General features: G+C 36.1%; 1 protein-coding gene across 3 annotated transcripts in view; it reads left to right on the forward strand.

Annotated features, from left to right (window-relative positions):
• The first annotated feature begins 235 nt into the window (after window positions 1–235).
• The window catches only part of MIER3 (MIER family member 3), a 21496-nt gene continuing 6133 nt past the window's right edge, over window positions 236–15598 (forward strand). The window contains exons 1-9 of one of the 3 annotated variants that reach the window (XM_026074637.1): window positions 236–308; window positions 2261–2406; window positions 4387–4521; window positions 5955–6075; window positions 8289–8374; window positions 8559–8631; window positions 11276–11427; window positions 11886–11967; window positions 14070–14164. In XM_026074637.1, coding sequence (XP_025930422.1) covers window positions 2308–2406; window positions 4387–4521; window positions 5955–6075; window positions 8289–8374; window positions 8559–8631; window positions 11276–11427; window positions 11886–11967; window positions 14070–14164 — 843 coding nt within the window. In that variant the 5' untranslated portion in view covers window positions 236–308; window positions 2261–2307. Of the gene's footprint in view, window positions 309–2260; window positions 2407–4386; window positions 4522–5954; window positions 6076–6446; window positions 6660–8288; window positions 8375–8558; window positions 8632–11275; window positions 11428–11885; window positions 11968–14069; window positions 14165–15598 lie in introns of those variants that run through there. The other 2 variants (XM_026074638.1, XM_026074639.1) reach the window with 2 other exon arrangements.

Raw genomic sequence — 15598 nt, forward strand, 5'->3', positions numbered from 1 at the left:
TCCCGGCCGGGCCGGGCGGAGCGGGCAGCGGGAGCGGGGGGCCGGGCCGCCGTGTGGGCGCCGGGGCTCTCTCGGGGCAGGAGAGAGGAGCGAAAGGGGAAGAGCGGTGAAGGGGGCGCGGGGCCGCCTGCCCGGGCGGGGGCAGGCCGGCGGCGCGGGGGACGGGGCGAGGGAAGAGCGCTGGGGGCGGCGGGCAGGGAGCGGCGCCCGGCGCGGAGCCGCGGGGGTGGCGCGGCCGCGGCCCCCGCCCTCACTCTGCTCTGCTCTGCTCTCCCCGCTGCAGGCGTCCTTCGGGAGCTCGAGCCCAGGTTGGTCCTCGCCCGCCGCTGCCCGGCCCCCGGCCACCGCCGCGCACCTCCGCGCCCGCACGCCGCTTGCTCCTTCCTGCTCCCTTGCAAAGTTATCCCCTCCTGCCTAGTAGCTTTTTAAGTGCTTCCTATTCACGTAAATAACTTCAGGCTGCCTGGTTTTTCAAAGAGAGAGATGTGTGTTGAGGAGTTCTTCTGTTAACTCCCATTGCTCAAAACCGTATAAATGAGAACAAAGTTTTTGTAGCACTTTTAAGTCAGCATCTCAGTAAAGCCGTGTAGTGTGGAGAGAGGCCTCTTCTCTTGTTACTGATAACTGCAGGCTTGTGTAAAATTCTGGCTTCTTGATAATGTCAGATAGATAGATAGATAGATATATACACACACACACAAACATAGTAAATGTCTAGCAGTAATTTTTATATATATTTATATGTGTGTGTGTATACACACATACACAAAAGATTACTGTAAAACAGTTGATAGTTCTCTAAAAGCTGTAGGATCAGGATGTAATATCTAACACTAGAAAAACTCAATGTGTAAATGTAATTATTGTAATTGCAGTAGTATTATCAACTATGTTGAGAGATCTATGAGACTATAATGCAAATAGCATGTGAATAAAAAGCATGTTTGTCCTGAATGTTTCCCTGTGGTACCATGAACTTTCACAGTGTTCTTTTAACCAAGCTAAATGCACAAAGTTTACCTTCCTTTCCTGCATATAAGGAATACACTTAGCATAATTGCTAAAAATTAGGCTTTAAGACTCAGAACTGTTAGCGTATGTGTCTCTTCAAAAGTTAAAAGTACTTTGAAGAAGGATACTTTTTTTTTTTTTTTTTTTAAGGAGAAGGAACTTTGTAGATATTTCCTAGATGCTCAGAAGATCTCATATGGAAATAACACTTAATAATCCTTTTCTTTGCTGCTTGTAAGCCAAACATTGCAACAGAGCACTAGTATGTAAGAACTAGAAAGGGAAACCAGAAGTGAAAGAAAAATATCCTAATCTGTTTGTTTTCTCCATCCTGAAAGCCATAAGAAAGTGAACATGAAAGAACAAAACAACACTGTTATTTTGGTAATTTTCACTTGAGAACACCGACTTTGAAGTGCAGAATATTTGCGTCTTTAAAAGTTGTAGAATGTAATGATAACCTTCCCAACAGGTGATAAAATTCACTTAAAATAAGAACAGCACTTTTTTTTTTTGATGACTTATGAGTAGCCTCTTGAGTAATGAAAAAGTGTTGGACTACAGAGCTGTCACAATAACTTGTTAATTATTGTGATCCATAACCAGGGTTTTGTTATTTCTGTTATATTTTCCTCTATTTTACTTGAGGCTCTACTATGTATGTTCTTCTTTTTTTGATCAAGTACTAAATTAGTTTTAATAATTTAGTCCCACAAATGAGATATTTCAATCTGCAGTGAGTCTTGCTATTATTTTGTTGGTACTAGGAAACTGATTCATAACCCATTAGCTGTTTACCAGTGGAAAGGTATACTAGTTATCATAGCTGTAAATCATATAAATGTAATCAAAGGCTACAAATCACGGTCTCTGATTTGTAAGGCACAGTTGATGTGCTTGCAATATTTAAAATCTTGTGACGTGTATTTTTTACCTTAGTGATGATTTCAGTGATGTTTTGGACACTCCTTTTAATCAGTAAAACTTAATTTGGGATGGTACTTTCTGAGACTTTGTATTGTACTGTGTACAGCAAGAGAGAAAGTTGCACCTATTGCTACTTACAAACACAAAATGGAAGGTCACCTAAAACGGCTATATTTGTTAGGTAGATAGAAGTTTATTACCATTACTCCATTGAGAGTTCTGACCCTGTATGTAAAAGAGTGCATATACCCTTATCTTTTACTGCAATGCAGTTTCATGTGTTGGTGTAGAAAAAATGACTCAAATTAGGTTTTTTTGATAGTTGGCTCTTTATCCTCTGAGGATCATGACTTTGACCCTTCTGCTGAAATGCTGGTACATGATTATGATGATGAACGAACTCTTGAAGAAGAGGAAATGATGGAAGAAAGCAAAAATTTCAGCTCTGAAATTGAAGATTTAGAAAAGGTAGGAGTGATTTACCTTCTCCTAAGCGTTTGTATGCGTTGTATCTGTTTTAGTGAAAGCCTGCTCTGGAACTTGTATTGCATAATGCAGTTTCCTGCAAAATGCCTTTGCAGCCTGTTAAAAAAAAAAAAAGAAAAAGTCAGGTTTAATCAGGATGTAGTGGCGCATCCTCACAAAAAGGCTGAATTTAGCTTCTGAAAGCTATTAGTGTTATGTTTGTTTTAAATCCTTCCTTTTCATTTAATAAGGCTTTCACTCTCGAAGAGAAATTACTGAAGCTGGTTTGAGAGTTATATTATCTAATATCAATTCTTAGCACTTCTGATTTTAATAAGTTGAAACTAAGTTAAAATTATACATAGCAAATACTATTAAATGACAGCTGGCTTTGTTTCATTCTATTGGTCACTCTCTGTTTTTCCAATTTGGAAACAAACAGTCCTGTTTTAAGCATGATGGATAACATTCATTTGCATAAATGGTGGTTCTCAGTCTCAGTTTTGTGAATTTGGCATTTGATGGGTGTACAAAATAACCAGCATGCTCTTTGGCTTCTCCTGTTCTATTTTACACTCTTTAATTACTTGTTTTTCCTGTTCATCCATGCCAGTGCATCTCCCCTTTTAAACACCCGTTGAATGCTAAATACCCACAAACTGATGTTAGTTACATTACTGTTCAATGACCCACTTACATCACTCAGCATAACTGCAGATTTTGGTCAAGAAACTTCCAGGAAAGTGTAATTTCTAGCATCAAATCTGAAGCTGTGTTTGTGTATTCAGTGTAAAAAATATATTCTAAATGTGGAATTGACAGTGTTTATACTACTAGATTTTTGTCCCGATACCTTCCTCTTTACAATTACATTTTTGCTGGTAGAAGCTTGCAATTATAATTGTGAAGCAGTTTGCCAATTCTAGTGGTTAAAATGGAGTTATTACTCCACAAAATGATCTTATTGCTTCAATAATACAAGGAAAAAGAACTGAGAGCCACTCATCTTAAACACTTTATTACTTTAGGTCCCGATCCTGGAAAGACTTGGACATGAGTTTATGTTTACCCATTGTGAAAAGTCTTTGCAGGACTAAGACCTAGCTGACTAAATAAAGCAAGTAATTTAATCAATATATGAGTTCAACAAGAAATTTTTAAAGGTAATACAACTTTTAAAGGTATAAATATTGGAAATATTTCTAATTCTTTCATGGCTTGGATCAGGTAACACAGAAATCTCCAGGGTTTGCTGTTTTATTAATTTACGGTAAGAGGTATAGTATGGTGACATTGAATAAAAGGGGTTGAACAAACTGTTGGAAAAGCAAATTATAAACAAAGTCATTCCCTTGATTTTTACCTTCTGTATCATTAGCTGTCTTTCTCCTATTATATTCCCAACAGTCATTATAAATATATTGTGCAGGAGATGGAAAGGAGGAATAAAAAGTTGCTGTAATGATTTGCTTTTGGGGTTTTTTTGAATGCCCATGTGCAGCTGTTACTATGTAGGACTAAAGAATTCAAGTTTTTCTGCAGTTCTTGGTTGTAGAGGAATTGTTACATTTTTGTATTTTCCATCCTGAAGATATTTATCTACTTGTATATCTTCTATCTTGAAGGAACATGGGTAAATTGCTTATGCTGTATAATGTGAATCAGATAATGAGCAAATTTTCAAATAAAAGCCTAAACTGTAATTGATTAGCTTTGAAAAAGTCTTGTTCATTTGTTTATCCAATAAACAATTTTCTTCAATAGCCTGGTAGGACTTCCCTGTACACCAAGACACGTGTTTATGAATTATTTTGGTCATGTGCCTGAAAATAGTAAAAAACTGTAATGAAGTTTTCTACTTTCAGTTATGTTTTCCTTTGTTTTTCACTTTTGTCTTTCAAAATGCATCTTATCCTCTTAGGCCTGAACTGTTTACAAGTATTTGGCATAATGCTGAAACGTTTGTAAATCCTCTTGTGTTAGGAAGGAAACATGCCACTGGAAGATTTACTGGCATTCTATGGCTATGAACCCACGATTCCAGTTATAGCAGGTTCCAGTGCAGATAGCTCTCCAAGTGAACTTGCAGATGAACTTCCAGATATGACTCTAGATAAAGTAAGTCCGAAGCATTTTTGCCTGTATTACAGTTTAAAAGCAGAAGCCCATGTCACCTTAAATTATGTTTCACTGTCTCCTGATGTTACAAAATACATATCTTTGACACTTAGAATATACAGTGGAGAATTACTGTATTGTTCTGAATTCTTTCTTCTTCAAGGACATTGAGAATTGATTCTAAATATACTTACTTACAAATACGTAACAATTTCAGTCGCACTATATTACTGCAGTCTTTCAAAGTGCATCTAAAGAACTTAATATGTTTCTTTAAAAAAACAGAAATGGGTTTTTTCTGAAGAAGTCCTACATCTTATTTTAATGTATGCAAACTCCAGAAATAATAATAGTTCTGGCTTCCAATACGCATGTCATGCATGAAAATTTATGCAGATAACTTGAAAATGCACTCTTGAATGCTTTGGAACGTTCCTTTCAAATACATATCGTTTGGAAAGTTCTCGACTTTGGGGGACAAGAGAGAGATTATTTTATCTACAATGACTGCGTGCATTGCATTGCTGATGTAAAATCCTGAAACTTCTTTTTTTTGTGATTTGCAGGCTTATTTTAAATTCTGAAACTTTAATCTGATTTTTGGCTATAAGGCATATGCAGCTAGTAGTTTGGATTATAAAATCTGTAGGTGTTAAATATATCTTTTTTTTTCTTTACTTTCTGTAAGTATGATGTAATGGTAAACTCCACAGAAAGTAGGGTATAATGATGGCTCTGCACATCTGATTCTCATTGGGATTCATGATTGTGTTGAGGCTACAAAAATGTAGTCGGCTTGTTGTCTAATACAGTTCTTTCCCTCCCTAACCTCTATACAAAGGGGTTCAAACATGTCGTCTAATGGAGGAAGTGTGCCTTTTTTCTTCTTTTTTTTTCTTTTAAATCTACAAAAACTTCAATTCTTTGTGTTCTGGGAAGATAACATGTCTGTTACCTGTAATTGTCTTCTCTGCAAACGTTTACAGCTATTCTTGGCTGTGTTTTGTTTTGTTTTGCTTTGTTTGCAGAGTTTAGGGGCGTAACAACCTGTTAACGGTTTTGATAGATCTGTGACACAAAGTGTGACAGGTCTCTAAGTTTTGAAGCAATTTCCACTGGCATTTTTCGTTAGAGGCAATTGGAGGAACCTCTGAGATTGATGATTGCAGAGGTTGCCTCTTGTATGTTTTATTTTAAAAGAAGAGGAGGGGAAAATGAAGAACTCCTGTGTTCAACTCTGAAGTTAATGGCTATGTTCTCAGATTTAAGAGAATTGAACTAGCTTTTTAATTAAGGGAGTACAGACTAAAATTAGTTTTGGTAAAACAATTCATTTTAATTAACGGGACTTATGATTTGCTGAATCTAAATGTGTACTAGTTTATGCTTAATAGTCATTCTGAGGTTTTATTTTTTGATTTTTAATGATACAGGAGGAAATAGCCAAAGACCTCTTGTCGGGTGATGATGAAGAAACACAATCCTCTGCTGATGACTTGACACCATCGGTTACTTCACACGAGGCTACTGACTTCTTTCCTCGACCGTTAAGATGTAGGAAACCTTATGTCATAATAGAATTCAATACAATCTATGTAACTTTTTAGCTTAAAATATCAAAAGAACAGAATGCTGCTGACTTTACTGGGAGTTGAGGAATAGTGCTTTGCAGGATATTCTGCATGGGTGTTGTCTTTGGTTGGTATTACTGATTACCGAAAAGACCTATATTTTTGGTTCTGTGATCAAAATGAAAATATAATTAATATCTCTACAAATACAATAGCTTTCCATAATTAGTAGTAATGTGGTGTTGAGGAACACACTCCATGATTTTTGATATATTACTGAATGATATGAATATGTAACCATTCTTTTAAATTAGTGTTCCTCTACTAAAATTATTGCTGCTATTTTTAAGCCAGTGGTTCCTCCATTCAGTCTGAGGATGTGAATTGGGCTGTGATTTCTCTGTGGTATTATTTCCCTTCACACATACAACACTGTTCCATCGGACCTCATTGTGGTGTTATATGGGATTGGGCCCATGAACCCAAGACCACCAAAGTTTCACCGTCCATGGAGCTATTATGGGCAAGATCTGAGAACCAGGAGTACAGTTATCCAGCTTGGGCCAGGTATTCCTTGTTGCCTATTGCCATTCCATAGGTCAGTCATGTCCTGGAATTAGAGCAATACAGATGACTTCGTAATGGTTTTAGTTTGAAAAGTATCTTGAGCTGTTTCTATCAGTTCTTCATCCTTCTAGAGAAGAGGGATGATAGAGAGGATATGCTACCTTAGTCATCTCCAGTTGCAGTCCTTCCCATGCTGCTGATTATGTAATGTAAGACATTCATATAGAAAGAGAGATACAAAACCTTTAAAAATGGTAATGCCTTTTTTTTTTTCTTAAGCAAACCCCAAACTTGCTGGCACTTAAATATTGCTTGTGAACTGTTGATGAATGTGACACTAAAAATGTGGCAGCTTCATGGAAAAAGATTGATTTGGCCCTCACCTTGCTGAGGATTAAGGTCATCTTTGTTTTCTGCTATCATAGTTTTCTATTAGGATGTTACTCTTTCTCTGTTAGAACCCTTGATTGGACATTTTAAAATTGAATATTCACTATTTCAGGGAGAAAAATGTCAGTTCTCTGTGCTGTTGGCAATTTCACCTTTCTTCTAGCCCTGTCAGTTTCTCTGATACTAAGATAACATTAAGTTACAAGATAAACATTTCTAACATTTAATTTACGATATCTTATTAAACTTGAATTAGTTGGAAAAAACAGTTGCATATGATTATCCAGGCATGTTATTAGATAATGCATTCATGTTAGCTTCTGGCCTGCTACTTTTAACAGCAAAAAGAGGTAGACCTGTGATTGTAGAAATAACTACAGCAGAACAACATCAGTTCATGCAATCTAGAATATTGTTTCTGGTGTTGACCGTTCTGGTTAGTCATGAAGAAGTTGTTAAAATTGCAACCATACTCGTGTCTTATTATTGAAGTTTGAGAATACAGAATAACTTTAATCTTCTCATAACCATAGATTCCATTTTATTAAGGATTATAAATCTGTAAAATTAGTTACTTCAGAACCTGATACCACAGCATTCCAGGGACTAAAATATGAATTACTCTATGAAGTACTGTCTTTAGTTACTTGAAATGTTATGCTGTCTTTCTTCACAAGAAAAAAAAAAAGTAGAGAGGAGTAAGCAGTCAGCTATATTTTGCTTGATGCATTCTGTACATCTCTGCTGTATCTTCAGGTTGAGGCAGTCTTGTTTAAAAGAATGTTTTGAATGTCTATTAAAGTCTTTGATTAAAGGTTTTGTTAGGCAATAAATACTTGCCTTCAATGTTATTTCTTTGTGATTAACTGGGGCAAAATCATAGCCATGGTATTTTTCTGTTCTCTTATACCTTTTCTGTAAGGTATAAGCTTTTATTGAGAAAAATTGATGAAGAAAAGTTGTCTTATTTCCTTTTGACTGTTAGAAATATAGTAGACTGACTCAGTTGCAGTGATGATAAATGTTTCAATTCTGCAGTATATAAATAGCTGTACTTTCTGACTTCATGCTATAGTTTGATAGAAATGTAGATTAACAGATTCTTGATCAGTGTTTCCTTGAATAAAAACAGGTGCTCCTTTCAAAAGTTAAAAAAAAAAATCTAACAATTTTTTTGTAGTTCTGTGATTGACTGAAAATTCTTCCTAGCTAAAAACTCGCTTCTTTATATGTCTGAAGCAAACACTACATGTGATGGAGATAAGGAATCAGATGGTGAAGATGTGGAGGCGGACAATGGCAATTCATCTGAAGATCTGAGAAAGGTAATAACTATTTCTACAAAAAAGTTAAAATAAAAACTTTATTATTAAGAAGAAATAAAATTTATAGTACACATCGTACCTTAATTCTGGAATTCTGTGCTGAGTACTATGTTATATGGCAATTTTTTAATGTTTCCATGCATTAAATGTTAAGCTGATAGCTTTGTTTTTGTTATGTCTTCAGGAAATAATGGTTGGTTCTCAGTATCAGGCTGAAATTCCACCTTACCTTGGCAGATACAGTGATGATGAAAAGGGTAAGTTCTTCTGACTTTTTATCTTATGCTTATACATAGTCGTTGATGAAAATATTTTTCTTTTAAATTGTAAGGTAGAAAGTCACTGGTTTAGTTAAAGTATCGGAGACCTTTTTAAAAAAAGAGTACTAGAGAACTGAAGAGACACAACCAAGTACTTATTTCTCAGAAACACTATTCTAAGACTTTGAGATGACATTCTCAGGAAGACATTGGGGAGGGGGTGGGAACACAACTTTAAGTCTGAGGTATCCAGTAATCTTAGGAGACAACAAACAGAATGGGTCGAGAAGGAAATATTTTCCTCAGAATATCATAACTGGTCTAAGGGCATGATTTGCACTGAAAAATCTTCAAAACAGTATTTCTCTTTGCTTTCCTTTTGGCAAGCCTAACTTGTATAGGTTACAGAACAAATATGAAGAATATAAAGCAATAAACTGTTTTAAAATTCCATAGCACAAGCAGAAGGTGCAAGTCGTGTGATATATTTTGTGTTTTATAAAGTACAGTATTAAAAGTATGATGCTATTCCAGTGTAAATTTGGGTTAAAAATGCAATTGTGGTAGGGTGGGGGAAAAAAAGCTTTTAATAAGAGTTTTATTATGTATCTTTAAAAATCTTCACTGTGAGGAAAAGCATAGCACATACAGCTGTGGAATTCAAAAAGTAGATATTGAAAGAAATTTGCTTATGGGTGGAACAGCCATGAAATTAAGGAACAATTTTGGAGAAATGTTAATAAACAAAGGGCATTCTTTTTTTTTTCCTGCAAGTTTTCAACATTCTCTAAATTACTTGTTTTCAAACTGTAACTTTTTATGAGAATATTATTTTAGTCAAACATATCAAGTCTTTTCACCATTATCCACTGCTTTTCAAATAACAATCCTTTGCAACAGAGAAGAACAAAGTTTAGTACAGTATAGAGGTGGAAGCATTAGCAAGATGAACATCTCTCTTGTGTTGCATAAAAGATATAGGGGAGTTTGCTGTTTTCTGAGATTCAAGCATGATGCTTACCGGTTGTAAGAGATAGAGGATTAAACCAGCGTTTTTTGGATACTCCTGTAAGTATTTGCATTTTTTGACTTTTCCTTGGCCAAGAGATAGAGAAGGGCCAATAGCCAGAAGATGAGCAGGAAGGGCTTAACTGACAACTTTGTCTGGAATGAAGTGGTGCTAGAGAAGACCAGTGAGAGTCTTGTCCACTGTCACGGCCAAGAACAAATAGGTAACTCCTAGCTGGGAGAGCCTGAGCAGCTCCCATTGAGAATATCGGGTGTGGATTCCAACAAGAAGTGCTGGGTTGTCTTGTTCGATAAAGGAGGCTGAAGCTGAGCTGGAGTGCTCGGAGAGGTTGGACCTCACTAAATGTGTGGAGGTACTGTGTTTGGAACATTGTGCATACTGGGTTAAACAGGCTTTGGGATTTTAGAACTACTTGGCAGTAATTGAGGAAATCATACCCTTCTGTGTAATGGTGATTCTGTGAAAGCTTCTTCTGTACTCCATGAAGAGCTGGTGATGGCAAACAGAGGTTTTATGTTTGCTATGTACTGCCAGCTACTAGAATTGTCCTAGATAGCAGTCTGCTCTTTTATAAACCTTACTCTTTTAATGCTTCTGTTTGAAAGCTTTCCCTATTCTTAAGCCATAACAGCAGTTTTTGAGGAGGCATAATTTTATTCCTCACTTTCGATTGATTCTCTTCACCTCTTGTACTGTAACAGCCATTATGATTATTGTGTGTGTTGAACTGGATAACTCTCTAATTTTGTATTGCTAATTTTGTATTGCTAACGGTACATGAAAGATCATGTGTAATGCTAATCACATCTATTGATCAGAGTAAAGAACTTTTAGTTTGATCTAGAATTTAAATGTGTGTGTAGGCTGACAAAGGTCCAGGCCAACTCTTGTGTATTTCCAATATATTGTCTTTCAAATATGCTACTTGCATATCCACATGTGATTTCAATGTACTTTGAAGTAGAGTAAAATTTAAAAAAAAAGTAGAGATAAATCCTGATAGCTTGTAACATCTGTAATGTAGCCCGTAAGGTTAGTTGTTAATGACCAGAAAAAGAAATCATAATATTGATATCTAGATATCCACTCTGTTTTTGCAAACACTAGATTTTTCCACTAAGTTTTGGCAAATTTTAGCTGAGAATGACCAGTTAGCCACCTTTCTCCTTTCTCTTCTGACATGTAATGTTTGAAATATCAAAGTAATATCCTCCTCTCTTACTGTAAACTATAGCTTATTTGTTAAAAACAAGGGAATAAAACTGAGTGGTTTTGCTAGTTTGTTTATATGAAGATGATGTGCACATACACGTAATTTGACTTGAATTATCTAGCTGTCAACAAGTTGCTTGTCTGTAAAGAATCTCTGTCTTCAGAGCTCAGTCCCTTATCTCCTCCTAATGGAGCCTGAATCTCTTCACCACACCACGCTGCAGGGCCTGTCTCTTAACTCAGGCTTCTGGGGAAAAAGTGAGCTGCATTTACAAGTAGCAAGATGGTGCTTGATTTGACTACTTCTGTGTTCCTGTTTTTTGTCTTTGTGAAATGGCTTTTTTATGTTACAGTCTTAAAAATGTCATACCTGATGTTAATAGATTTCTCTTTTAACAGCCTGTGAAAATGAAGACCATTTACTTTGGAAACCTGATGTGATCTCAGAAAGCAAAGTTAAGGAATACCTTTTTGAAACCTCTTTAAGAACAGGAAATGAGAAAATGATTGGCAGAATTCCTGAAGGAATACATACACGGGACAATGAACAAGTATGTTTTGTATCCTGCTCCATTTGTGACCCATTGGCTTGTAATTAGCATGTTTTCTTTTTCTTTGGTTGTATTGTAAAGGCAGCAATATTCAACTTTTTATTTATATATTTATTTAATTAGATGTTAATGGGTCAGGGACTTATTTGTAATTTTAAGCCTGTGCTTAAGCTTATGAGTATTCGAATGTTGGCAGCACTGGGGTCTGTTCTTGGCATTGCCATGTTCTTAACAAATCCAACTTTTTTAATAATTGCATATAATATTTTACATTTCCTTAAATAAGCCTTGTCTCAACTTCTGAATGGTTTTCCTTTAGCTTATTTTTTAAACTTTCATCATGTATAATGATAAATTATCTATTTTGATAATGGAAAGGCTGAAAGGCTAGTTTCAGAAGTTTAGACTGGATATTTGCAAACTTTAACTCTTTAAAAAGACTTTCTTCTATTTTGTAGGCACTCTATGAACTTCTCAAAAGTAGCCATAATGTTAAAGAAGCAATTGAGAGATACTGCTCAAATGGAAAGGCATCTCAGGGTAAGAAAGAGAATACTTGATTTTTCAGAAATGTGTCCTTGAATAAATAAATAAATTTGTGTAGAAAAACCTTAAGTAAGAATTAGAATGACAAGCTTGTCCCTTTGCATGATGCCTTTGGCACAAATTAAATATATTCTGACAGTTGACCAGCTGGAAATTCCTGCTAGAGAAATTTGCAACTCATATAAAGGTTGCAGAATCAGCTTTTATACCTTTTATCCCCTCTTTCTTCCACTGCTGTTGTGAGAACTGGGATAGATGGCACAGATCGAGGAGCGAGAGAGGAAAGCCATGATTTTGCTCCCACAAGGCAGCTCTCATCCATATTAGAGTACTTTTTGAGRTCATGGTCAATTATAATCTAGCAATATTTGTACCAGAATCAGGAGAACATAGCTGCTTATATAAATGAGCCCCACTTTCTTCCTCACTGCACAGGTACTGCAGTATACTGTTAGTACCTTGTGTTACTTCAGCCTAAACTGGTTCCTTCTTATAGTTGGGTAAAGTGAGCAGAGCTTTGTTTGAATTTACAGTGGAAAATGAACTTCTGTCCTGTCTCTGACTTTTATTACTTCCTAAAATGAAAAACAGAGTTTACCATTTAGCAAAGATGGGTTTTTGACCAATGTTTTAACATATATGTGCTGCATAAAGCTGAAGTGAACTGTGAGCACTGGTAGAAATAGATAGTGTAGCAGATACTACTTGGAACTGGATCCAAAGGGGACTTGAGTGCTTACTAGTTAGGTGCTGTAAAAGCTAAGTATCTATGGTAGAGCTGAAGGGGACACTAAGGAGTAGCAGAATGGTGTTCCAGAAAGCTCATGTGTGAGAAGAGAGTGCATAGAGCTAAACAATAAAGAAATACCAGTCGCAAAGCTGTTTCTGAAATCCCACACCTCTCTGAGATATAGGTTCCTTGTTCAGGACCGAAAAGTACCTCTATCCATTTGTGGTTCAGAGCTCCGAATTCTGTCCTGAGGACTAGTACTTGCACTTCACAAAAAAGTCAAATGGGTCTTACAATATCTTAATTAAAGGTGGTAAGGAATGATAATGCTGTAAGTGCCCATCTTTTAGGGTAACCATTATTCTATGATCTACTCTACCCACTTAAGTTCAGCGCTGTTCTCAGACTGAGAGTTCCAATCCACATCTCAAGAGAATTTCTTAACCGTGAGACTTTACGTGGGGATCCGCTCTTCTCTTTGAAGCTGGGGAACTCTGTAGAAAGGAGTGCAAAATTAATGGGGTGAGAAAGCAGATGGTTTTGTAGCTGAGCGATTATCATTTTCATCTGGGAGCAGAAAGGTCTCCGTTCCAGTATCCACTTCCAGAAATGTTTTGAAATGTTGTGGGTTTTTTTCCCCATTGACTTTAAATGTCATCTGAACAGAAACTTTTTTATCACCACTATGAATTTAAGATAACTGAAATATCCCTCCTTTGTTATATCCAGATGCAAAGCCATAATCAAAGCAGGAAAGCTAGAACAGTTGAGACAAAACTGACCTTTTCATATAATTTGAACTACTTTGTCATAAAACGTGTTATGAAATGCTGCAGCCATGCAATAAATCAGCCCCTTTTTTGATTCTTTTTTTTGTGTGTGTTTTTAATTGTAAAACTGAAATTCAGTTTTAGAAACTATGGGCTTTGTAAAAAATTAAAACAGCTTGCTTCTTTACTCTCTTTTTCCAACAACCGTTGTTCTTTGTAGCCTCTGTAAGAAGAGATACTTCAGAAAAATAATCTTCTCGATATCTTGATGCTTTTTTCCAAATCTTGGGTTTTTGATGACAAGTTTCTTTAAAAAGAAATAGGAAATGAACACTTCTAATGTCCTTTGGCGTTGCCCATCARAGGTGTTATAAAGACTTATAAGGAAGAGATTATGATTTCTAAACAAGAATGTTAAAATTTAAGTAGGGTATCTGTGCAGTAGGGGAGAGAACATGGTTCCAAATAACTGAACTACTGTTTTTTTACAGTGCATTTGGATTTTCATGCATTAGCAGCACAAATATTTTATTCTGTTTCTCTAAAAGGTTAGCTGGTGAAAATAAGTTTATTGTGTTATTTTTGTAATTGTCTAGAAGAGATGACAGTATGGACAGAAGAAGAATGCAGAAGCTTTGAACATGCACTTCTGATTTATGGAAAAGACTTTCATCTCATACAGAAAAACAAAGTAAGTGGTTTACAGTTAATAGAAGAATTGGTAGATGATGTGATGCTGAAAATCTGTTAAAGCAATACACGTCAGAAGCCATGCAGAAAGGGTGAAATAAGACCCAGCATATTACAACCATCTTGTCATTTTTGTGCTAATTTTATCTCAGGTGTCATTGGAAAAGATAGGGGTTGCAAGATGAGTCAGTATATTATCTCTGAAATCTGCTTGTGTTTACATTACTACCATTTATGAATTTATATTATAATTTAGTTTAAAAGTCCGCTTCTCAGAAGTAGTGTATACTATTTGCATACAGTGGCTGTGTGAGGGAAAAATACATCTTTATGTAACCCGTTTTTGCCCTAGTCACCAGAAAGGTGTAATTCTGCTGAAACAGACTTATGCCTGTATTCCCAGAATAAAAAGTGCTGTAGTCATCTATCAGTACTCTGGTTTCTAGCTAATGAAGGCGTTCTAATCTTGATCTGGATTGCTTCTGATTGACTCCATTCCCCTTGAAGAATAGCGATTGTGTTCTTTATCAGAAATATGTATCGTTTGGTATAGTTGACAATCTGTTTAAATAGATGTTTCCAAACTTTCTGTATATTTCCTTTACCTTTTGATGCCATCTTGAGTTTTTTCTTTAGGAGACTAGCCTTTTTGTCATATTTTAGGTAATGTTTAAAAGGGTTGTGGCTGCTGTTGGAACAAAAGTCAGCTAATTCTACTCAATAGTTGGCTGAACCTATCTTAAGGCAAACGTTTGGGTAGTTCCAATTTTAAATGGAATTTACTAATAAACAGTAATTCAGCAGAGATGCCAAAAAAAAGACTTAAAAATACTTTTTTACAATGTGCAACAAAGTACATGAGTTAATGTACCTGTCACGATGGACCAGAATTTGTCTAGGGAATCCACTGGGTTTTTACTGAGAAGGTAAAATGTCAGAAAGTTTGGGGAAAGATCTTTTTTATTGACAGTTTCTGGTACCCAGGACAGGCTGATGTCAGTTCTGTATGGAAAGCATCAGTTAGAGGAGATCTAGTGCATGGAGAAATTTAACAAGAGATGCCTCTTTATCACTGGTACTACAGAATGTTAACTGGGAATTTGGATACTAGGTGGTGCCTACATACATCAGTTCATTTCCTTCCTGTCTAGTACATCTGTGTCTCAAACTAGCAAGGTTCTTCACTATACCCAAGGCGTTTGGGGCTTGCCTCTGATGCTTCTATCAGTTTGATCAAACTCTTAACATAAATATAGTTTACTGCCAGACTATATCTGAATATAGTTGCATATTCTAGCTTATAATAAAACTTATACTAGAACTATGGGCTGTTGATGATCTGAAATATTTCTGTACCTAATAATGGATATATTTCATAAGGACGTCTACCTAGACTTCAGCAAGGCTTTTGACACTGTCTCCCATAGCATCCTCA

This window comes from Apteryx rowi, unplaced genomic scaffold, assembly GCF_003343035.1.
Source record: "Apteryx rowi isolate R43461 unplaced genomic scaffold, aptRow1 scaffold_393, whole genome shotgun sequence".
Taxonomy (NCBI): domain Eukaryota; kingdom Metazoa; phylum Chordata; class Aves; order Apterygiformes; family Apterygidae; genus Apteryx; species Apteryx rowi.